This window comes from Protopterus annectens, chromosome 1.part0 (genome assembly GCF_019279795.1).
Source record: "Protopterus annectens isolate FY-2018-M chromosome 1.part0, PAN1.0, whole genome shotgun sequence".
In the NCBI taxonomy this organism is placed as follows: domain Eukaryota; kingdom Metazoa; phylum Chordata; order Ceratodontiformes; family Protopteridae; genus Protopterus; species Protopterus annectens.
In genome coordinates, this window is record NC_056725.1 from 654,779,522 (window position 1) to 654,805,914 (window position 26,393).

General features: G+C 40.8%; 1 protein-coding gene across 1 annotated transcript in view; it reads right to left on the minus strand.

Annotated features, from left to right (window-relative positions):
* LOC122793805 (ER lumen protein-retaining receptor 3-like) overlaps positions 1-26,393 on the minus strand; it is a 262,723-nt gene that overhangs the window by 139,063 nt on the left and 97,267 nt on the right. The window contains exon 2 of the mRNA XM_044061976.1: positions 2,173-2,273. Within this exon, the coding sequence (XP_043917911.1) occupies positions 2,173-2,273 (101 nt within the window). The remainder of the gene's footprint in view (positions 1-2,172; positions 2,274-26,393) is intronic.

Sequence of the window (26,393 nt, forward strand, 5' to 3'; positions counted from 1 at the left end):
TTGACTACTATCTTGCTGGGATATATATATATATATATATATATATATATATATATATATATATATATATATATAAATAATCTCACACACACATATATGTATAGTTTATATGCATGTCTATCTATATTTGCACATTACAGTCTAGTGTTATAGGTTATGTTGGGATAGGGTCTAGCCTCCAGCCAGAGGAAGATCTGGCGCTTCAGAATGAGGCCGAGTCGGAGCCGAGTATCGGCTCCGAACCCAACCAGCAAGAAGGAAGGTGAGATTAAGGACAACTAACATGGAACTTTACGGTGAGTACATAACTTTTTTTTTTTTTTTTTGAGATTTCAGATAGCATATAATGCGTTGTGCCAGTATCTCATCAGACAACCTTCACATACGCTGTGGCTTTCATTCTCACCTCTAAGTCTTGATGCAGAGCAAGCAGGTAGATCCCGAAATGGTAAGCAGCAAGTAGCTCAACTTTTTCTAATTTTTTACAATCATCAGGCTTTTTAAAAAAAAATAAATCATTTCCTACCTGAGTGATGACACGGATAAAATTATTTTTGCCAATTTTCTACCCACAACCTTGGCACTAAACAGTAAACTAGATAAATCTGAAAATGGAAAGAAGGCAAGCTCCACAAACAGAAATTAGAGCTCACTACTTCTACTATCATATAACTCCATGTGTGAAAAACCTCCTCTACTACCTTGGTTTGCAAGGGCTTCCTCGACTGCACACAAGGAAACTGAGTGCCAGAGGGGGGACAGAAGAGATGAAGCATTTGGCAATGGGTGAGATCGACTCAGACAGTGGTAGTTGAAAATCAGCACATCTAACTGCTACACCATCATGGTGCCCCTGTGGCTGGGGAGGTATGGGCATCCAAAAGAACTGACACTCAATATTCTGAAGAGGGTTAAGAGCTGTTCTCCCTTCCACTATACTTCCTCCAAGAGGAGCACCAATTACAGGATAATGAGAAACAGGATGTATTCAGTCTGCAGTGCTGGGCCAAACATGTACACATACATACTCCAGTCCCCTGGCTGTTAGTACCCATACTAGGGAATGTGTGCAAGCATACAAAAGTACTACAGAACGTTTGGGAATATGTCTGAAGCCACTGTGTACACTAACAGCAGATGGAAAAAATAAAAAGCAACTTAATCAGTTTAATGTTAACTTATCACATACTTTGCAAAAGAAATATACTCATTACAAAACTTTGCCAGACCTGTAAGACCATTACAAATACTTGTTTTATTTCTCTTACGCTTACTCATTTTCCTTACTCTTAATCTTGTTTCCCATACCAACTCCACTTCTCACCTTTAACTTTCTATCCCCTCTCTTCCTCCTTATCCACTATTTGGATGTTCTACTCTGACATTTGCTTTATGAGTGAGTAATGAACTCACATAACGTGTCAGCATCCATCAGTGCTACATGACATTGTATTTATCTTGTCTTACTGATAGTATATTTATATTATTCATTATTCTACATATGTGTTATGTTTAATACTTGTATTAATCTACGTATTTACAGTTTACTGCAATATTATGTCAAATTTCGCCTATGTATATGTATCTTCTGTTCTTATATTTGTGGAGCTCAACTCCCTGGGCTTCAGCGGAAAATGGATAAAATTATCCAGTTGGACTTTTCCTCTCAACAAATGTAAATAAATACATAAATACACTGAACAGTTATACAATAATCTCTGTAGATGTAATTTTACTGTTATGCATGGTCAAACAGAGGTGCAATGGGTAAACACATGAAAAAGCTACAGTACCCAGTTTCTGGGCATCACTTTTCCATTTATTTACCATCTGTTAAAATGTAAAATACTATAAACATTTTAAATACCAGCTTTTTTCTGTTTTACAGTAGCATATTCTATTTTCCCCCAAACTCATACTTAATGCTGCCGGTGCAATGTCATTGCTTATGAAGCAAATGATTCACTGACTGCCTATAAATATGAGGGAGAGACAGTCAAAGCCTACAGTAGCCCACAAAAAGTAGTTATAGAAAAATGGGTCAGGGGACTCAACAAAATGCTTTGTTTCACAAACTACTAATCTTAAAATAACACAGTGTTCAACAGAAACATTACTATAAAGAATTAACAAAACACATGAACACAGCCCTGATCTACTTGTCCATCTTACCTTCATTACAGTGTTGTAGACAGAGAAAAAGACGGTGAACAGGTCAAGGTAACGAGTTGTGAAAACCAAGGCAAACAAAACCTGGCTTTTGCCAGAAATACCTGAATAACAAAAGAAAAAGTAGAACAAAAACAGTAATGGTGAATTAATTATGTTCATCCTGGGACAGAGTTTTCACACTATTTGCATTTATATGCACAGACTACTGATAATATGTACGCTTTATCAACACAGCTATCATAATTTCACTTAGTTAACTTTGTGACTGCTAGGGATAACCGTCTCTTTTTACTGCAGACCCAAAGGGAAAAAGGTCCAAAACTGTTAACATCAGGTGCTCAAAACAACACTGCAACTCAACAGTAGGCTACATTACTCAAAAACTTAGGCCATTTTTTCATACTCAGCATACGCCTGACATAATCCTTTCATGCTCAGCATTAGCCTGGCAGAATCTTCTCCCTTAATATTTTGAGATTGGTTCCCTGGATGCTGCACCTGCAACCTAACTAGGTCGATTTCCACCAACTGTCTCCATTTCTTGCACAGCATTAAAAACAGCACCAAAATGAGACTACCTAAGATGAGCAGGAGACTGCTGCTCTAACAGAACATATAAATTAACAGTGTTCACAAGGGGAAAGATGTAGGATGCATTCTGCTGTCAATGTGTTGTCACACAGATGTAACATTACGGTGAGTACCTCACTTAGCAAGTGTATTTTATTTAGGTTCACTCTCAGAGCAAGGTCCAACAGCGAGGGTAAACAGAATTCTTGCAGTGCTGTGGACCTACTAACTGGATAGTGGATTGGGGGACATACTACTGAGGACACTCGTGGACACCGATGCCATAAATTTGGAATTAAAGTTAAGCTTATAATGTTTGGCAAAGGTAAGTAAAGCAGACCACACTGTAGCTACATATTTCACATCACCAAAACATTCCTAAAGCAATCCACAGAGAAGGTCTTTGGGGCCATCCCAAGGGAATTCCCGTCCTTGTTATAATACAAGGTTATACAACTGGATAACCAATTGTGATAGGCTGCATTTATAGATCTTCATGGTCTTTCTACTCTTAGCAGAGGACATAACAGATTTAAGGTACAATAACAAAACTGCTTGTGGACCTAGATGGTATGCAAGAGATACTTCTTTGTCTTATACATGTATACAGCCAGCTGGTAAAAAAAGACATTCTTTTAAATGATCCCTCCTTAACCATTAAGCCTTCATCCCATTGCTCAGTTTTGGTACATTCATTCCTCTTGAAGTTAGTGCCCTTCAACCCATTTGTTCCCCTAAAGGCAAAGGTAGAGTCAGCCAGAAGTGTACCATCACCTGTGTGGAGACCAGGGTATTTCCCTAGGGCTCATGTGTTTCAGGGCACATGACGAAAATCATCCAACGGGTTGCTGTGCAATGGGCTGTAGCAATATACTCAGTATGTAAACAGAAGTCCTGCCCCATTTGTATACAGCTCCTAAGCATGCTCATCAGTCTCCACCATGGAGTCTACCATGCAACTCTACCAAGGCACACGCTAGCTTCTCCCTGAAGACAGGTGAGTAAACTCAGCCAATCTTTCCTTCTTCTAGCCAGCTCCAACAGGTGCATGAACAACAAACTTTATTCAGGATGTATGGATCATATGCCAATGAAGCTGGCTTAAAATAAAAACAGTCAACTGAATTGACAGATTTACATTCTGAAAAGAAATTGTTTTAGGAATGAAGGACAAGTTTGTTGTGAAACAGACCCAGTCTTTGTCAAAGATCAATACAAGTGGACAAGTCCAGTTGCTTTGAAGTTTGCCTAACTGAATTAATAATGGCTGGAACAAAAATTATGAAAAAATAAATTATGATAAACTGACAAGACTCCAACAAATGGAACATAAGCTCATCTATAAGAAAAATTAGATCCTACAGTGTGCTGGAGATCCGACTGGTTATTTAAGTTGGAAAAGTGATTCTCAAAAAGATTCTGCAACATCTAAGTGGTGTTACAGATTAGGCATTATCACCACTGCAGAACTTTAATATGGCTGAAAACTGTACTTTAATGGCACAGTAGCTAAGACTTAAATGAAGCAAGCAAGAAATATATTCTTAAACTATGGCTAGGAAACAGCATTGTGGAAAAAGGACTCTGCTGCCTAGCCAATGTGCAATAAACACATCCATCGCTACAAATCTTCCAAACTGAATTTTTTTGGGGTCTTTTCAAAATGCAGACCACATACTTAAAATAAATGAATAGATAAATATGGTTACTATGGGGATTAGAGGAAACAATCCACAAGTCTGAGCATCCAGAGAGATGGGAAATATGTACATAACCCAAGTGAATTTGTATTGGCTACCCTTAAAAAGTAAGTCTCAGCATAACAAAGTGCAAAATTGTCAGATGGTGGTGGACCCAGTACACTGAAATGCATGCAGCATAATAAGGTGAGATGCACATTTATTTAAAATCTACCAGGGTCTTCAAAACCTTGTGCACTGCATCATTTGTTTGTGAGTCAAGTAATGATAACTGAACTTGACAGTGATGGATGAATTACGTGTATGTGTTTAATCTGCTTTGAGGAAGGCTACAAATTGCTTTAATACAAGCAATTATGAGTCACATGTGTACTGGATGGGAAATAAAAATTAAATTTCTCCATGTTTGGGTAACATGCATCCTCTCATTTTTCCTAGCTGATTTGCTTCTTGTTGACTCGTTCTGATTATTTACTTCTTGGTTGGATGGCATATTTTCCAGCAAAGCACAGATGATAAACCTGAAGTAATACCATCAATTCTCCCTGCATTGAGGGTTCAACCTTGAAGTCTTCAGGAGAAGGTCATGAGGTTGTGGAACATCATGAATGCTAAAACCATAAGTACCCCACAAAGAGGATCCTAGGCCTTAAACACTTATCCTATATGGACAGACTCAAAAACCCCAACTATTCTTTGTCTCGTATTGCCTACTTAGAGGCGATCTCTGCTTGACTTGCAAAGCCATATCTGACCCAGCTCTGTTAGAAATGCTACAGCTATAGAAATCCCAATCCCTGCACACCACACACTCCAGAGACCTCAACCTCATTACCACAATCAACAGAACATGCTGGAGGGACAGGTTCATAACCCAGAGACTGCCCATGCTATGGAATAGACTTCCAATACATTTCAAACAGAGCACCTCACTGGCCTTCTTCAAGAGAAATCTTGATGAGTGGATGGGAAATAGAAAATTTACCCCGGGGATCACTCCAGTGGCTCTACTAGACAGAGTTACTGGGGAACTAAGGTCGGGTGGCACGATGCCTGGGTAATCCTATGGGCTAGGCTTGTAAAGACTCTAGGGCCATTAGCCTAGTACACACCTATGAACCTGTACATATTCTGGCACAGACATTAATGCCCTGCTAGCCTGCCAATATACCAAAACAGTTATTCCCATAATAAGTGCCCAGGTTTTTCTTAAAGCTATCTAAGCTAGTGCTTGATTTACTATACTGTGGTACACTCCTCTGCACATTAGCTACTATCTCAGAGAACCAATTAGTACACGTCTCATTCTTATATATTCCTGTTTTTTAATTTCTCCAAGTTTTTTGGTTTCTAATACCATGACGGGAATTGACCCCATTCCCAATTCAAAATATGATTAAAGTTCAACAAATTAGTATTGTTTCAGTCTGTTAGCCAGAAGTGTTCTTCATAGCACCTGCAATATACCTAGTAATGATTCCTTCTGCAATTCATACAGAGTTAGTGTTATCAGTAACATATTTAAGTATGACTGTAAATTCTTTTTTACACAAAACAGTGTAAGAAACTTCTCTGTGTGGAAGATTTTCAGTCCATATATTTCTAGTTAAGCACTGTATATAATCAGATCAGACAATAGTAGTAGAAGTAGCGAACGTAAACTCGTCAAGTCAAAAAGTAATAATAGAAAATATATAATTCTACAGCATTGCTAAGTATTCGAAAGTAATCCAAGCAAGGCAGGCAGTCTGTTTCCAGTCGAAAATCCTTTATTAAGTACACAGACAAGCAATCCAAGTAAAACAAAAACAGAGTAATAATTTCCTCACAAGCTTTCTAAATACATATATATATCTACTTTTTATCAGGCATGGGAGTGGTTTATTGTGCTGTAAAACAAAGTGTTATTGGTACACATGTTAAATTCACATCCCTTCCACCATCAGTGTGACATTCGAGCTGGTCCTGCCCTACCTAGTAGCTGTCATAATAATATATAGCCCTAATGTACTTTAATGGTACATCTTATTTAACCAAATTATTAAGTAGATTATTAAGTCTGTGATTTTATATACAGGGCAATATACTACTTGGCTGGAAATATATTAACCTTAGTTCATTTTGCGATCAAAAATTATATATAAATATACATTTTGCATGTAAAAATCAGTTTCTATTTTCATAACCTATTGTTAACAAAGATCACTTTCGTCATTCTAGACGTCTTCAGGTCTGTGTACAAGAACCCTAAAAACCTATATAATTGTATAATTAGTTAGTATTGTTATTACCATCATTTTGAATAAAGTTGCAAAAAAAAATATATATATATATATATATATATATATATATATATATATATATATATATATATATATATATGTATGATGATGGAAACAAAATATACCCTTAAATTTCAAATGATTTAAAATGGTATTTAAAACCAATTTGTAGAAAAAAATAAAATAAAATACAATTAGTCATGTAAACAATGTGGCAATTTTCTAAGTTCCAGTGCACTTTTAATTGAACAGTAGTAGTTTAGTCCAGGCTTTCTAAAAGAGTTTAGCTTTAATTGCCACATAAGTTCATGTTTCTCCAGAATATTTGGGATGTCTCCTTCAAGATCTCCCATGTCTATGCAATCCAGGATCTGGAACTTAAAACCTGTGTGTCTTTTATGAAGAGAAAGGTGTTTGGCTAGTGCATTATTTTTACATCCAGAGCGGATTTCTGACAGATGATATGAAATCCTTCGCTTGAGTTTATTTACAGTCTTGCCCACATATAATGCATCACATTCATTGCACTGTGCCCTGTAAATTACTTTTTTAGCGTTACAGTCATACTACAACCCACCGAGATTCCAGAAAGCAGAGGAGGAATTCCAGAGGTCTTATACTCTATCCACAAACTCCCAGGGAGACAGGAGAATCAAACAGTGGACATGGGTGAGGGAAATACAATACCTGGGCAATCCCGACTGGAACCCCGACTACAACCCAGGTCCCAGGCTCAGACAGAGGAAACAGCCACAATAACAGGTACAATAACAACAACAGGTACCACAATAACAGGTGCTCCACTTATCTGGAACCACTCTGTTAAAGCACTGACTGAAGAGGAAAAAAGTGTGTTGTTCAAAGGACTTACTTTTGTACCAAGCTGCAGGAGTGAGGTTGCTCAAGTACTGATCGACCTTAAAATGTTTGTAAGGAAGCTCAACTTAAGGGTACAGTTTCATGGCAAAAGTAATGACACTGAAAATAAGCCTATTGATGAAACTATAAAAAGGCCTAGCAGCTATTGTCCACCACTACATCAAACACTAGCTGCTTTCGAAGTGAAATGTGAGATGGATATCAGGAAACTGCTTAAAAAACCTCCAAAGAAAAAAACTTTACAACTTAACACAGGGAGAAAGAAAAGCATTGCTTGAGCTAGGCAATGACAAATCCAGGCGTGTAATGAAGGCAGACAAGGGAGGAGGTATACTTGTGACTGATACCACTAGCTACAACCAAACGATAGAGAACATGCTGGAGGACAACAGATTTTATGAGTTGTTTACTATGGATGACATAAAAAGAGCATATGATTTATGGAACACTAATCTCACCACATTATGGGATGAAAAACATATAACTGAAAATCTTTATAATTATTTATGGAGCCCATGCCCACGTTTACCTTACTTTTTTGGAATACCAAAGCCACACAAGAACAGAGAAGACCCACCTTATAGACCGGTGGTAGCAAGTGGAGGTTCCCTTACTGAAGCCACAGCCATTTACCTTGATTACTTGCTGAAACCTCTAGCAGAAAAGAATAAGTCATACATAAGAGATTCAATGGAATTTTTGAAGAAAATAAAAAACATTACAGTGGAGGCTGACAGTATTTTGGTAACTATTGATGTGGAATCCTTGTACACAGTGCTCCCTCACAATTACTGTACAACAGCAGCTATGGAGTCTTTTAAGAAACATAATCAGGGTACACAGGCACAACTGCAAAAGTTAAGCAAGCTCATTAATCTTGTACTGGACTTCAATTTCTTTACTTTCAATGGCAAACACTACAAACAAAAAACTGCTGTAGCAATGGGGGCTGCCATGGCTCCCAGCCTAGCTAACATAGCCCTGGGCAATTGGGAGGAGGACTTTGTGTTAAACAACACAGATTACATGCAGCATATCACATGCTATTTACGTTTTATTGATGATGTCTTTATTGTGTGGGTAGGTGACACCTTGCAGCTTGGAGATTTTATCACTTACCTCAATCAAACAACCCCCTTCCTGAAGTTTACCTCTTCCCATAGCTGTACTTCAACCACTTTCTTCGATATGCAGATTTCCAAGGACAAGAACAATAACAGAATCACCACTGATCTAGTCAGAAAACCAACGAGGGTTAACTTATTACTCCACAGTAAAAGCCTACATCCTACAAAAACCAAATATAATGTAGTGAAATCCCAAGGCTATAGATTAGCTCGAATTACCACAGAGATGGAACCATTTTTGAGAAACCTGAACAACTTAGAGAATGATTTTATAGTGAGAGGGTATGAAAGTCAGATGTTAAAAAACATCCTGGAACCCATTATAGAACTGAAAAGGACTGAAGCACCTTCACTCAACCTCCCCAGTAGAAAAATGTTAAGTAATTCTACAGAGAATAACAAATGCAAAAATAGCTGCATCCTGACATACACTTTGGATTATCACAGTATCAAAAATATTATTGAAGAAAACTGGGACATTGTCGCAGGAAACCCTTTTCTGATTAACATCTTAGGTGAAGCCCCCATCATTTGTTTATAGGAAGGCCAGGAATATTAGAAGTTTTGTTGAATTTAAACCTAAACCATGTGAGAAAAGCACTAAAAGATGTGAAACTAATTGTACATTTTGTATATTTATACAGCAAGGTGATAGTTTTTATTGCCCTTATTTCAAGAAGATAGTTAAAACCAGTGCAGGGGGCGGCTGTAACACTAACAAAGTAATTGACAGGGCACAGTGCAATGAATGTGATGCATTCTATGTGGGCAAGACTGTAAATAAACTCAAGCAAAGGATTTCATATCATCTGTCAGAAATCCGCTCTGGATGTAAAAATAATGCACTAGCCAAACACCTTTCTGTTCATAAAAGACAGGTTTTAAGTTCCAGATCCTGGATTGCATAGACATGGGAGATCTTGAAGGAGACATCCCGAATATTCTGGAGAAACATGAACTGTGGCAATTAAAGCTAAACTCTTTTAGAAAGCCTGGACTAAACTACTACTGCTCAATTAAAAGTGCACTGGAACTTAGAAAATTGCCACATTGTTTACATGACTAATTGTATTTTATTTTTTCTACAAATTGGTTTTAAATCCCATTTTAAATCATTTGAAATTTAAGTGTATATTTTGTTTCCATCATCATACATATATATATATATATATATATATATATATATATATATATATATATATATATATATATATGTTTTTCAACTTTATTCAAAATGATGGTAATAACAATACTAATTATACAATTATATAGGTTTTTAGGGTTCTTGTACACAGACCTGAAGAAGTCTAGAAGGACGAAAGCGATCTGTTAACAATAGGTTATGAAAATAGAAACTGATTTTTACATGCAAAATGTATATGTATATATTTATATATAATTTTTGATCGCAAAATGAACTAAGGTTTATATATTTCCAGCCATGTAGTATATTGCCTTGTATATAAAATCACAGATGTAATAATCTACTTAATAATTTGGTTAAATAAGATGTACCATTAAAGTACATTAGGGCTATATATTATTATGACAGCTACTAGGTAGGGGCAGGACTAGCTCGAATGTCACACTGATGGGGGAAGGGATGTGAATTTAACATATGTACCAATAACACTTTGATTTACAGCACAATAAACCACTCCCATGCCTGACAAAGTATATATATTTAGAAAGCTTGTGAGGAAATTATTACTCTATTTTTGTTTTACTTGGATCGCTTGTCTGTGTACTTAATAAAGGATTTTCGACTGGAAACAGACTGCCTGCCTTGCTTGGATTACTTTCGAATACTTAGTAATGCTGTAGAATTATATATTTTCTATTATTACTTTTTGACTTGACGAGTTTACGTTCGCTACTTCTACTACTATTGTCTGATCTGATTATATACAGTGATTAACTAGAAATATATGGACTGAAAATCTTCCACACAGATAAGTTTCTTACACTGTTTTGTTTTTAGACCCACTACACTTTAGTGGGTTGTTTTGAGACTTCGGGGATACAACAGAGATTACTTGTTTTAAATTCTTTTTTATAAGACCCATTGCTTCTACTACTGCTGGAATTTTCTGGGTATCTTTCCCCATTGCCCTCATTTCTACCTGTAAATCCTGGTATTTTATGACTCGTGTCTCTCTCTATACACAAGACACAATAGTCCCTGGGTGTAGCAATTTCAATGTCCAATGTTACTTCTGTCTTATTTTCATGGACTGCTATATTTGGTTTTCTAGCATCTGTTTTTTGAACTGTTGGTAATAGGTGATCCCATGTGATATAAACCATAATTTTCTATAAATCATTGTTTATAATGCTTTGTGGTTCATGTTCCCAGTGTTTTTCAGCTACTTCAACATTATAATGTTTGCACAATCCCCAATGAAACAGTCTTGCCACATTATTATGCCTTTCAGTATACAGTCCTTCTTCCATTAGTATATCACAACCAGCAACAAGATATGTGACTGTTTCCATTTCTGTTTTACAAAACCTACATTTGTCTGTTTCTCCCACATGTTCAGTGGACTTTGTAAACCAAAGTGTACATAGTCCACTATCTTGGGCCACCAATATTAACCTTTCATTTTTTGGTTTAAATTCACCTCTCCTTAATCATTTCTTATTTCGATCCTGATCAACATGAGGTTCTTCTAAGCGTTTTCTATACTTGCAGCTATATTTATGCATTTTCCACATTTCTTGCCTTCTCATCTGATCCTTCACCTTATATTCTTTCTTTTTTTTTTGTTTTGTTTTTTTGGCACATTCAGTTGCTGCCTGATTTTTACCTACTTCTGGTTTGATTTCCATTTCCGCTTGATGCCGATATGCTTCTGCTAAACTAAACAGGGAAGTGATCTTAGACTTATTCTCCTCTCCTCATGCTTTAAAACTTTCACTAAGTTTGGATCTTGTGAGATCAACAGATACGTAAGCAGTCCCATGACTGCAGATCTATACATGTAATCAATTTCGAGGAGGCCCACACCTCTTTCAGAATGGGGAAATCTATAGTCTTGGTATGCACTGACATTTATAAATCATTTGATGAGCAAGAAGCATCCTTTTTGTTTTCCTGTCTAACCTATCCACCACCTTTTGGGGCCAGTTAATCACTCAAAATCTATTAAGTTAGAAAAGGAAGAGCATATTGGTTTATAGCTGGAACTTTGTTCCTAGATGTCAACACTGTTTTCAATATTAATTAAAACCTTCTAAAATATTCCTTACTAAGTTTTATTTGCACTTGTTCATGTTTTATTGTTGATCCTTCATCAATTCCCAAAAAATTACACTCCCTCTTGCTCAAGATCTTTTTTCACATCTCCGTCCCAAACTGATGTTACTTGGTGCTGCAGCTTTCCTGCTTTAAAGCTTGCTGTAGCATACTTAGCAAGACCAAATGACATTCTTATATCATCTGAAAATGTTCTGACCACTTGCAGTTGTACTTTCAGTTCCTTATCTGACAAACTATACAATTTGTAAAAATCTACAAAAAGAAGATGAGAAGTCTTTACACTGTTGTTTTCTGGGAATCAAATTGTAGCCATGACCTAATCTGTTAATAGACAGCTTAATGGGTTAAAGGCAAGACAAAAGATCAGTGGTGACAGACAGGCACCCTGGATTATCCCCCTTTGAATTTTTTTCCATGGAATAATAATTTGTCCTTTATCATGGCTAAACTGCAAATTGGTTTGTCTCATGGTTGCTGTAATGTAATCAATCAGTGTAGGGTGTATCTTACACATTTTTAAGCACTCTTTTATCCATGAATGTGGGATACTGCCAAATGCTTTTTTGTAGTCTATCCATGCCATACTTAAATTCTGCCCCTTTTTACAGTTCTCCAATATGACTTTATTTAGCAACAAATGATCCCTTGTTTTGTTCCATATGACTTTCTTTTATTACCCTTTTGTTCTATTACCATGATTGAATTTTCTAAATGACTATAAACTCTACTGGCATCAATTCCATTGCATAGTTTACACGTTGTCAGAAGGCAAGTTTCTGGTCTATAGTTTTTAGGATAGCTTGCAGGTTCACTCTAAAGTAGGAGTATTGTTTTTCCTGTTGTTAACCAGGCTGGTGTCTGTTTGGGGTGCACATATAAATAGTTCTTACTCATGGCTACATTTTCATGTAAAGATGTTAATACTTTTAGCCAGAAGTTAGGTACTTTATCTAGGCCTGGGGTTTTCCATTTAGGAGGTTTTCCTAACTTTGTTTCAATTTCTCTGGTCGTTACTTCATCACATTTCACATCCTGTACATTTGAACGTCTTATTCTTTCTTTTACTACTTCTACGCAGTTAACAACTTTGTTAATGCTCCACAGGATCTTCATAGATATTTCTCCAAAATGTATGTTTTTCTTCTTTTTTTGGTGGTGTTTCAATTCCTTTTGCCTTGTTTCCCAATTCTCTAAAAACTTTTTTGGGTCATCAATAAATTGCTTATTTTGTACTTTTCCTTTATATTTATCTGTGTATCTTCTACGTTTTTCTGCCTGTGCTGATATTTTTAGTTTATTATTTGTGATAGTGCAGGATAGATCCTGATCTGTTCTGATACCGTGCTTTATAGTTTTTTCATTTCGATACTTCCATAATGGCATTCAATTTCTCCCCTTCCTTTCCCTTACTACACTGTGTTTTTGCGATAACATTTTATATGTTATTAATTTAGCTGCACAGTCATACTTATTTATTTCCAGTTTGATAACCGGGGATGTCCACTGGGCCCGAAAGCCCGTTTTCAGTGGAGGCCCAGGGAGAAAAGCTCCATATTACAAACACATTGCACACTTAAAGCTCCATATTACAAACACATTGCACACAAACAATTTACAAACAAGTAAAAAATAAAATTTTTATACAATTGTATTGTTAGCAGAGAAAAAAAAAAATACAACCCTATCCTACAATAAACTCTCAATTAACCAGAACTCACGCAACCGGCGGCAAAAAAATATCGAAGAACTACAGTACAATTTTCATGTGTTGCACTTTGTCCCCCCTCCCCCCCCCCCCCCCCCCGCAGAAACATACCTTACTTTTTAGAGTTTTAGAGAGCGATTGAGAGAGAGAGAGAGAGAGACACACACAGAAGGGGGCTGGGGGGAGGGAAACCAGGACCGCAACAGTGAATACACTCTAACATCTACATGTACGTGTACACAACTGTACTATGTTCTTCGTGTTTCACTGTTGCAGTCATCACACTTGGGTTGATTCCCAAAGCTGAAGAAAGGGTGGAGGCAGTCAAGAACAGTTTGGGCTGGCTAGTATGCCCTGCAGGACTGCAGTTGCAAAACCCGCCCTGGATTTGGAAAATATAGGCAGGTGGTAATGCTTGGTGAATGTGTGTACAGAACTCCATGTAGCAGCTTCCAGAATGTCCCTGGTAGGGAGTGCCCTGAGGAATGCTGTAGAGGTAGTAGTTGCCCTAGTGGAATGTGTTCTGACGCCCTGAGGGGTTGATTTCCCATAGTGTTTGTAGCAGAAAATGATACAGTGTACTATCCATTTGGAAACTGTCCGTTTTAAATGGCCTAGCCTTCTGCTCCTGGTGCAAAAAGTACAGCTGTGTACACTTACCATAAATGTAGATGTTCGAGTGTATTCACTGTTGCAGTCATCACATTTGGGTTATCTGCTTGCAGTAGCCCTCAGTCAGCCTGATTATCAAAGTCTTGGGTCCTGCGTTGGTTGCCGTCTCATCTTCCATGACGTCAGGTAGTCAGGGGTATAAAGCATGCAGCCGATGCCATTACATCAGTTTTTCTTGCCCCAGATGTCAGGTCCCCCCTTAATGGGAAGCAATTATATATATATATATATATATATATATATATATATATATACACACACACATACACAAAAGTTATACCTCCAACAAAAAGCAAATACGCCAAAAAGCTTTTTAGTATAGTTAAGGAGAATAGAGGCATAGCCAAAAGAAGTCATAGGGCTGGAGGGAGGATAACCACGACTGCAACAGTGAATACACTCAAACATCTACATTTATGGTAAGTGTACACCACTGTACTATGTTCTTCGTGTTTCAATGTTGCAGTCATCACATTTGGGTAGATTCCCAAAGCTAAGGATGGGAGGAGGAATTTAGATAGCATTAGGACCAGCTATAAGTCCCTGCAAGACTGCAGTGGCAAAGCCAGCTCTGGATTTGGAGAAAATTGGCAAATGGTAATGCTTGGTGAAAGTATGTACAGAACTCCAGGTAGCAGCTTCTAGGATGTCCCTGGTAGGGACACCTCTGAGAATGGTTGTAGAGGTAGATGCAGCCCTGGTTGAATGGGGTCTAATCCCCTGTGGGGTAGGTTTTCCATGGTGCTTATAGCAGAAATGAATGCAATGGATTATACATTTCGAAATGGTTTGCTTTGAAATAGCCTTCCCCTCTGCCCCTGCAGCAAATGCCACCAGCAGTTGTTCAGATTTCCTTTGAGATTTAGTCCTGTCCAAGTAGAATCCAAGTTGTCTGTGCATGTCTAAAGAGTGCAGTATCCATTCCCCTTTGTTCTGTGGATTAGAAAAGAAGGCTGGCAAATGAATGGACTAATTAAGAGACACACTGGATACCACCTTGGGCACGAAAGAGGGATTGGTCCTGAGGGACACCCTGTCCGCATGAAAGATGATGAAAGGCTCCACTGCCATAAGGGCCTGTAATTCAGATACCCTTCTTGCTGAAGTGATTGCTAAAAGGAAAGCTGTTTTCCAAGAAAGGAATTTTAACTTTGCAGTTACACAGCTGGCTCAAAAGGAGGAAGAGTGAGTTTTTCCAATACAAACATAAGGTCCCAGGCTGGAGTTGGGGCTCTCCTGGGTGGTCTTATGTTTTTGGCCCCTCTGAGGAACTACTTCAGCAGTGGGTGCAAAAAGAGGGGTGGTTCTGTGTTGTAATGAGCTGAAATGGCTGAGGCGTGAATTTTGATGGAGGAAAAGGAAAGGCCATTGTGAAGCATCTCAGTTACATATTGAAGAATCTGAGGTAAATTGGGCGCCGCTGTGGCCATCCCTTGAATTTGGTTCCAGGCACAGAATCTTTTCCATTTTTCAGCATAAGATTTTCTAGTACTAGGCCTCCTTGCCTCCAAAATGACATTGAACACTTGTTTACTGAGGGATGGTAACGGAGAGATTAGATAATTAGCCAGGCTACCAGGTTCAGGGTTTGAAGCTGGAGGTGCAGAATCTGGTGTTCCTGCTGAGACAGCAGGGTAGGGGGTCTGAGGTAGGTGCCATGGGGCCAGCTGTGACACACTACGCAAGAGGGGGTACCAGTGTTGGCGTGGCCAGTCTGGTGCAATCAGTATCGTCCTTGGTTTGTCCTGTTTGATCTTTAGTAGTACTTTGGAGAGGAGAGGCAGAGGAGGAATGGCATAAACTGATAGATTTTTCCAGCTGAAGGACAGAGCATCCACTTTCCAAGCTTGTTTGTGGGGAGTCCTTGTGCAGAATTTGTCCAGTTGATAGTTCTGGGAGGAGGCAAACCGGTCTATATCTGGGATCCCCCATTTGTTGATCAACATGTTGAAAATCTTTGGTTCCAGTCTCCACTCGTGTGGGTCCATGAGATTTCTGCTTTGTTCGTCTGCCAGTGTATTTAGTTTTCCTGGCAGGAATTGAGCCTATAAATGAACTTGGTAGCTCAAGGCTGTGTTCCACAGAGCCATGGCTAGTCTGCGGGGGGGGGGGGTAAGAATGGGTACCCCCCCTGCTTGTTTATGTACCACATAACAGTGGTGTTGTCTGTCTTTACCATTAACTGTCCTGGAAGAATATGGTCCTTGAAGGCTGTCAGAGCATTCTGTACAGCTAATATTTCTTTTTGATTGATATGCAGGTGCATTTGACTTGGGTTCCATTTGCTCTGAATGCACTTCCCTGCCAGGTGAGCCTCCCATGCATAGTCTGATGCGTCTGTTGTTAGGGATTGGGCGACAGGGGGTAGAGTGAATGGTAGTCCCTTTTTTGGTGGCAGGCCTCTTCCCGCCAAAGGAATTTTAACCGTAGGCAAGGTATGACAGGAATTATTACTTCTAGATCCTGAGAATGTTGACACCATAGGCTTTTTAGATACCATTGTAGTTTCTTCATATGCAGTCTTGCATATGGAATTAGTAGAATGCACGAGTACATGAACCCCAAGACTTGCAGTATTTGCCTTGCAGATAGCAGGGTTTTTGTTGCCACTAATTTGAAGTAAGCTGTCAAATTAATTTGTTTCTCTGCCGTGAGGAAAGCCATCTGGGAACTTGTGTTCAAGCTTGCTCCCAAGAATATAATTTGTTGACAGGGTACCAGCTGTGATTTCTTCTAGTTTATGGTGTACCCCAGACAAGTTAACACCTTCTGTACAAATGCCAGATGATTCAGAAGTATGTCCTGGCTTTCTACCTGAATTAGACAATCGTCTAGGTATGGGTATATTTGAATATTTATTTGCCTGCAAAATGCAATGACTGGAGCTAGGCACTTTGTGAACACCCTGGGCGCAGAAGATAAGCCAAAGGGCAGTGCAGAGAACTGATAGTGCATGCAGCCTGCTTTGAAACATAGGTATTTTTTGCAAGATTCCCTGATTGGGATGTGCAGGTAGGCTTCCTTTAAATCCATTGTTGCCAACCAATCATTTTTGGCTATCATGGGTAGCAAAGTACAGTTTTGTACCTACCATAAATGTAGATGTCCGAACAGGATAGCATCTGCAGTCATAACAAATGGGTTGTCCTGTCGTCAGGCAGCCCTTCGGTCGGCCGGATTCCAAAGTCTGGGTCCGGCTTCGGCTGATGTCGCACTTCACCCGACGTCATCTCTGCTGGTCTTCGGGTATAAAGGTATCAGCCGACGCCATTTTCCTCAGTGTTTCTTGCCCCAGATGCCAGTTGCCCTCTTGGTAAGCTAAATTTTGGATAAATGCCAATGTTTCCAAAAAAGTAGAAGGCAAACACAAAAAATAACAATGTATGTACATATATACAAACAAATACACCATAAGAGACTCCCCCCCCCAGCTAGCTATTAGGAGGGTAAATACCCTAGGAGTACCACAGAGGGGAAGGAGGGTGGGTAATCCTGACTGCAGATGCTATCCTGTTCAGACATCTACATTTATGGTAGGTACAAAACTGTACTATGTCCTTCAAGGATGCATCTGCAGTCATAACAAATGGGTAGAATACCATAGCCAAACTAGGGGAGGTGGAAGAATAATTATGGTGTAGTTAGGATCCCTTGCAGTACAGCAGTGGCAAACCCTGCTCGGGATCTAGAGTATAGAGGTAAATTATAATGCTTGGCAAATGTATGCACGGAGGTCCAAGTAGCCGCCTCAATAATGTCCTTGGTTGCCACTCCTCGTATGAAAGCTGTGGTAGTGGCTGCAGCCCTTGTAGAATGAGGTCTTATGTTCTGTGGAATTGGTTTTCCGTGGTAGGAGTAACAGAATCTTATGCAATTTCCTATCCATTTGGAGATTGTCTGTTTGGAAATTGCTTTTCCTTCCCTTCCTGTTGCATAGGCTACTAAAAGCTGGTCAGTTTTTCTGTCACCTTTGGTTCTGTCCAGGTAGTAGCGTAACTGTCTATGTACATCCAAGGTATGCAGCAGTCTTTCCCCCCCGTTCTGTGGATTGGGAAAGAAGGTAGGTAGGTGGATTGCCTGGTTTAAAGACACTCTGGATACCACCTTAGGCATAAATGTAGGATTAGTTCTCATGGACACCCTATCTTGATGGAAGATTAGGAAGGGTTGTACTGCCATTAAGGCCTGTAGTTCCGAAACCCTCCTTGCTGAAGTAATTGCCAGTAGGAAAGCAGTTTTCCATGATAGGTGTTGAAGATCTGCTGTTGTTGCTGGTTCAAATGGAGGAAGTGTCAATTTTTCTAGCACAAAGTTCAAGTCCCATGCTGGTAATGGTGGTTTCCTAGGAGGTTTTACATTCTTGATCCCTCTGAGGAACTGCCTGAGTAGAGGATGCGAAAAGACAGGTGGATTGAAGCTGTATTCTGCTGAAATAGCTGATGCATGTATCTTGATGGAGGAATAGGACAGGCCTGTATGTAGAAGCTCTGCCAAGTACTCCAGGATGTTAGCAATATCTATGTTCGACACATCTTTTCCTCTTTCAGTACTCCAAATGACAAATCTTTTCCATTTTCCTGCATAGTTCCTTCTGGTTGAAGGTCTGCGGGCTTCAAGGATAATGTCTTTAACCCTTTGGGATAGGTCTGGGTTAGTTGCTGCTATGTGATGTTCCAGGCAGTCAGTTGCAAGGTTTTTAGGTTTGGGTGCATGATGTTGTAGTTGTTCTGAGTTAACATCAAAGGCATCAGGGTATTGACCACATTCTCCTGAGACATGCTCCTCAGCAATGGATACCAGTGTTGTCTTGGCCAATTCGAGCTATCAGGATTATCCTTGCGTTCCTCTTTGATTTTCAGTAGTACCTTGTGCATCAAAGGAAGAGGTGGGAATGCATATGCTGTCAGGCCTTTCCAACTGAAGGATAGAGAGTCCACCTTCCATGCAAGTGGGTGGTATGTCCTTGTGCAGAATTTTTTGAGCTGGTGATTGAGTGGGGAAGCGAATAGGTCTATATGTGGCATAGGCCATTGCATTGCGATGGCCTTGAAGATGTGGTGTAGCATCCATTCGTGAGCATCCGAGGTGGTTCTGCTTAACATGTCTGCTAGGGTGTTTTCTTTTCCGGCACAAATATTGCCTGTAACTGGATGTTGTAGCTCAGAGCCATATTCCAAAGGTCCAGAGTCATTCTGCATAGGGGTATGAATGAGTACCTCCCTGTTTGTTGATGTACCACATGACTGTGGTGTTGTCTGTCCTTATCATTAAATGGCCTTCTTTGAGGAATGGTCTGAATTTCTGGATTGCTAGTTTTACTGCCAGCATTTCTTTTTGGTTTATGTGCAGGTGCAGCTGGTCTGGAGTCCACAATCCTTGTATGCATTTGTCCAACATGTGCCCCAGCCTAGGTCTGAGGCGTCCGTTGTGATGGTTTGGCTTGCTTGAGAGTTGTGGAAGGGCAAGCCTGGGTTTGACTGGCATGCTTGAGCCCACCATAGGAACTCCTGTTTCAGGCATGGGATTAGTGGGATTTCGGTTTCTAAGCTGTGCCTGTGTTGAGACCATAAATTCTTTAGGTACCACTGTAGCTTTCTCATATGCAGTCTGGCATGTGGGACCAAGATTATGCATGATGCCATGAAGCCCAAGGCCTGCAGTACTTTTCTTGCTGTTAGTTTGTTCTGCTTTGTTAATGCCAAGAAGTAAAGAGGGAGTTGTTTTGTTTTTCTGCAGTTAGGAATGCCATTTGTTTTGCTGTGTCCAATTCCGCACCCAAGAATGTTCTTGTTTGGGATGGTATCAGTCTTGACTTTTGTAAATTGACTGTGTATCCCAGGGCTTGTAGTAAGCAAATGACTCTTTGTAAATCTGTTGTCGGCTTGCTTTTGTTGTCCGCTTGTAACAGGCAGTCGTCCAGGTATGGATAAATTTGGATTCCCTGTAGCCTGCAGTGAGCGATTACTGATGCCAGGCATTTTGTGAATACTCTGGGCGCAGTAGATAAGCCAAAGGGCAATGCTGAGAATTGATAATGCTCTGATCCTGCAAGAAATCTGAGGTATCTTCTGCAATTTGGTCGTATGGGGACGTGCAGGTATGCCTCCTTGAGATCTAGAGTTACCAGCCAACACTCCTTGCCCAGCATGGGATGAAGTTGCTGTAGGGTCAGCATTTTGAATTTTGGGACAATGATGTATGTGTTTAAGACGGACAGGTCGAGAATAGGTCTCCAACTTTTCTCTTTTCTTGGTACTAGGAAGAGTCTGGAGTAGAATCCTTTGCCCTGTTCTGTTATTGGTACTCTTTCCACAGCTCTTATCTTTGTTAATTGCGCTATCTGCTTTAGAGCTTCTGTTTTTTGATTTGGAGGTAGGTTTGGCATTCCTCTTTTTACTGGTAAGGTGTGGAAGTGGAACCTGTAGCCTTGGTCTATGGTTTGCAAAATCCACTTGTCTTTTGTGATATAGTGCCAATTTTTCGAAAATAAGGCTAACTTTCCGCCTAAAGGTGCTGTTATTTGCTCCCTGGTAGGCGGTGTCAGAGCCAAGTCACTGTGATTGTCCTGTTGCAGTGGCAGTGGTTGTGTCTGTGCCTCGGTTATTGCCTTGCCACTGTCGTCCTCTGTAGGCACCTCCTCTGGATTGATTTCTGCCTCTAGAGCGTCTATTCCTGCTCTTTGAGATTTTGAGGAGTCTGGAAAGGACCAATTTTTGGCAGGCCAGTTCCTGCTAAACCTTGGGGGCTGAACCTGTAAGAAATCCTTAACTGTTTGTACAGATTTTGCCTTCTCTTCCATTTTCTTCATTACTTGCTGAGCAGGTGTACCAAATAGACTGGCCTTATCCATAGGAGCATCTAACAGCTTTGCTTTAACATGATCCGGCAAGACCTGTTCTTTCAACCATGCATGCCTTCTTATCACTGTGCCAGTCATGGCTGATCTAAATGAAGCCTCCAGTGCATCATAGCCACATTTTAAAGAATGGTTACTAACCTGCTGAATGTTATTCACCATTTCTAAAACATATTTCTTATCTAAGGAGTCATCAGTGGACAGCTTCTTAGTTAACTGATCAAGCATAAACTCTTGGTATTGGATCATATGAAACTGACAGTTTAAAGCTCTAGCTGAGAGAGTAGCAGAGGTGTAAACTTTTTTTCCCCATCTCTCTAAGGACCTGGATTCCCTTTCAGAAGGAAAAGGGTTTTTTGCTGAGGTCGAGGCTACTGCCTTAGGCCCCTGGGATATAGTCTCAGGATCTGCAAGTGGGGCCTTGTATAGGTGGTGATGAGTGTCTGGCACCCTGTAAAATCTATCTGGTTTGGCAGGGGCTGGAGGTAAAGTATCAGGAGCAGTGCAAACATCATTAAATGCATCATCCACAACAGGCAGTACTGGAGGTATAGCTAAGGGCCTATGTTGTGGTAAGTGCAGAAATGTCTTAAGCCTTTTTCTGGAATCTGAGAAATCTTGTCCCTGCCATTGGAATTGTTCTCTCATGGCATGTAAGGTTTCCCCAAAGGAAAATTCCTCTGGTGGAGAGGCAGATGGAATGGATTCCTCAGCATAGGAATCTTCATAAGTAGAAAAAGGAGCCTCTGGCTGATCTGTAATGTCTGAGTCATCCGAAGAATCATCAGAGGACACTGGCTCGGGGGGCTCTGCTCTAGGTCTCTTTTCTGGGGGCTGAGAGGCCCTGTCTGGGTGAGATTGGGATCCCCTAATTAAGGATATTAAATCCTCTGCCAGAGTAAGCATTTGTGAACTAGAAGTGGGCCTGTGTGAGGGGGGCTTAACAGGCACTGATTTAACAGTTTTGGCTGCTTTAGTCCTGGCAAAGGCCTTAATAGACATGGCTGCAGGAGGCCTAGCAGCACCACGTGCTGGGGTAGAGACATCCAAAGGAATGGTGTCTGATAAATCACTAGGAACCACAGTAGTAGGCAAAACTTCTGAGGCCGATTCAACTAAGGTAGCAGGAGCCTCAGTAGTAGTCATGGATTCGGCTGAAGTTTGACCGGTTTTCGGTTTCGCTGAAACCGAGACACTTCGCTTGCTTAACCGTGGTTTCGCCGAAACCGGACCGCGAGTGTCGGTCTTTTCTTTGGCGCTTTTAACAATTTGGGTAGTCGGAGGATCCGACGGCATAATGTACGCAAAATCTGAGCGAAAAACTGTTCAGCAACTCCGACCGACGCCTAAGCTGTTGGTTGAAGGAAGCACAGGCCGAACAGGCTGCTATGTCGTGGTCTGGGCCTAAGCAAGGCAGGCAGTAAGAGTGGAAATCTTTATGAGGTATTTGTTTTCCACAAGTTAAACAGTTATTGACTTTTTCTGACATCGGCTGAGGCAAGAAAGAGTCCCCAACGGGGTACGTAGCTTTTTAGAAGTCTTCGAAGTAGTATTCGGTAGTAGTAATCTCTGGATCTGACCGACCGGCACTTGTGAACAGCTTCTGCTTTGGGCGCCGCGCGGCAAGAAAGACTGAGGAAAATGGCGTCGGCTGATGCCTTTATACCCGAAGACCAGCAGAGATGACGTCGGGTGAAGTGCGACATCAGCCGAAGCCGGACCCAGACTTTGGAATCCGGCCGACCGAAGGGCTGCCTGACGACAGGACAACCCATTTGTTATGACTGCAGATGCATCCTTGAAGGACATCTGGTGAAGAGTTAGCATCTTGAATTTTAGAATCACCAAAAAGGTGTTTAGGATAGACTGGTCCCGAATAGGACACCATGAGTTGTCTTTTCTGGGTACCAGGAAAAGTCTTGAGTAGAAACCTTGTCCCTTTTCCTCTTCTGGTACAGTCTGAATAGCCTTTAATCTTAAGAGAGAGAGAGAGCACTTGCTTTTGAGCCTCTGCCCACTGATTTGGGGGGTAGATCTGGCCAACTGTTTGGGGTTGGTAACGTGTGGAAGTGAAATCTGTATCCTTGGGAAACTATGTTTAAAACCCACTTTCCCTGGGTAATGAGTTCCCCAGTTCTTTGCTTGCAGAGCAATCTTTCCCCCTAAAGGAGAAGTCAGTTGAGAAGTGCTTGGAAGTTTTAAAGTTAAGTCTTTGAAACAGCTTACCATAGGGGGGAGTCTTACTACTCCCTGATTTGGAAGTGGGAGCCCCCCACTGCTTAGTCCTGTGCGTACCCTGGGACTGAAGCCTGGGTGTTCTGCTGGTTCTGGGTTTGAACTGAAAAAGCCTGGAAGAGGCAGGAAAGGACCAATTATTTGAGGGCCAATGCTTACTAAATCTAGGAGGCTGCATTTGTAAGAAATGTTTGCATAGATTTAGCTTTTCCTCCATCTTTTTAAGAACTTCTTCTGCTTTGTCACCGAACAGGCAGTCCTGACTTAAGGGAGCATCTAGCAATTTAGTTTTAACATGATCTGGCAAAGACTGCTCCTTAAGCCAAGCGTGCCTTCTAAGTACAGACCCGGTGACAGCAGCCCTGCAAGATGCCTCTAGTGAATCAAAACCACACTGCAAAGTATATTTTCCAACCTGTTCAGCAGAATGCATTAAATCCTGTAAATCCTTATTTTCAGCACAATCAGGAATCAACATAATTTTCTGTTTAAGCAATTCAATAATATGCTGCTGATACTTTAACATATGAAACTGGCAATTTAAGGCCCTGATGGCCAAGGTTGCAGAGGTGTATACCTTCTTACCCCATCTATCCAGGGCCCTGGAATTTCTATCAGAGGGGGTAGGATTTTTGGCAGTAGTAGCCTTAATGCCCTTGAGTCCCTGTGAAATGGTCGCAGGATCCACAGTAGGATTTTTAAAAAGGAACTTGTTAATCAGGAACCCTGTAATATCTTTCAGGCTTTCTGGGAGCAGGAAGTAAAGAGTCAGGGGCCAATCTAGATTCCAAAAAGGCATCGTCAACAATGTTCAGCACAGGAGGGATAGCTAAAGGTCTGTGTTGGGGCAGGAGTAAGAACTCTCTAAGCCTCTTTTTAGAATCAGAGTAATCCTGGCTTTTCCAATGAAAATGCTCCCTAAGAGTATGCAAGGTTTCACCAAAAGAAAACTCCTCTGGTGGAGAAGCAGAGGGAATAGAGTCCTCTGCATCAGAATCCTCACAGGTAGATAAGGGTAAATCCTGGTCATTAGAGGAGACAGAAATTTCAGAATCCTGGTCAGAACTATCATAAGCAAATTCAGTCCTAGGTCTCTTAGAGGGGGAAGGTTGGCTTCCCCTGATTAAAGTAATAAGGTCTTCAGCCATTCTTATTTGTTTTTTAGGCATAGAGGCCTGACCATGCGATCTGGGCGTCAGTTTCCTAGGCATGGTTCGAGTTTTAGGCCTAGAAGAAGAAGATGGCATTGGTTTAATATGCAAGTCAGTAGGCCTGAATACACCCTCAGAAGCAGGTGCCTGCACAGCGGCTCCGGACCCATCCAAGGTAGAGACATCTGCAGGTTCCACAGTTGAAGCATCTTGCGGCATACCGGACTCCGAATGGGTCTCAGTAGAGGCCTACGAATCTGAAGTAGCGGGTATCAGGGGCTACGAAAGTGCCTCACTGAGTACTGGTGACTAGCTTAGGAGAAGCGTCCTCGGCAGCTTTGGACCTAGTCTCTGTCTTTATCTTTGAGTTTTTTTGGAATGTCGGTATTCGAGTGGCTTACAGAAGAAATATCTGGATAATTGAACCGAGTACCAAAATATTTAGAAGCGAAAAAGTACCAACGACGAATAGTTCATGGTTTAAATAAGGCACAAAACCGACAGCCAGGTATGTCGTGGTCAGGGCCTAGGCAAGGTATACAGTACGAATGAAAATCTTTATGAGGTATTTGCTTTCCAGAAGAAATACAATTATTGACTTTTACTGACATCGGTTTAGAGCAAGAAAAAGTTTCCCCAATGGGGTTACTTAGCTTTAGTTGAAGACTTCGGTTCTGAAACTCGAAAATGAAAATTTCAGGAGTTGGCAGACCGGCACTTGCGAACTGCTTCAGCTTCGGGCACTGCACGGCAAGAAAGACTGATGCAATGGTGTCGACTGCATGCTTTATACCCCTGACTACCTGATGTCATGGAAGATGAGACAGCAACCAAAGCAGGACCCAAGACTTTGATAATCAGGACGATTGAGGGCTGCTGCAAGCAGATAACCCAAATGTGATGACTGCAACAGTGAAACACGAAGAACATCTGAGTAGTAACTGGTCAGATTTCCTGAAGGGCTTAGTCCTATCCAGGTAGAATCTGAGCTGTTGGTGCATGTCCAAGGTGCAGGATCCTTTCCCCTTTACTTTGATGATTAGGAAAAAAAGGTTGGCAAATGGATAGATTGGTTGAGAGCCACACTGGACACCACTTTAGGCATAAAGGAATGATTAGTCCTGAGGGAGACCCTGTCAGCATGAAAAGTAATGAAGAGTTCCACAGCCATAAGTGCTTGTAGCTCAGACACTCTTTTAGCTGAAGTGAACTGACCAGAAGCAAGGCTGTTTTCCAAGAGAGGAATTTTAACTCTGCTGATGCTGCAGGCTCAAAGGGGGGGAAGCGTGAGCTTTTCCAGTACAAAGTTAATGTCCCAAGCAGGGGTGGGTGCTCTCCTTGGTGTCCTTAAGTTGTTTGCCCCCCTCAGGAACTGTTTGATGAGAGGGTGAGAGAAGAGGGGTGGCTCAGTGTTGTAATGAGCCCAGATGGCAGAGGCATGGATCTTAATGGAAGAGAAGGATAGGCCTCTGTGGAGTAGATCTGCTAAGTAATCCAGGATTAGAGGTAGGGAGGGCAGTGCTGTGTCCTCTCCTTTAGACTGAATCTAGGAGCAATACCTTTTCCACTTATCAGCATAGGATTTCCTTGTACTGGGTCTTCTGGCTTCAAGAATGATGTCTAGCACCTGCTTGCTTAGGCTGATCACTGGGGGAGAATTCAAGGTATAAGCCAGGCTGCAAGATTCAGTTGTGGATGCAAGATCTGTCCCCCCCGCTGAGTGAGGAGGGTCGGGCTCTGAGGTAGGTGCCAGGGTGGCACCGGTGACAGGCTGCGCAGTAG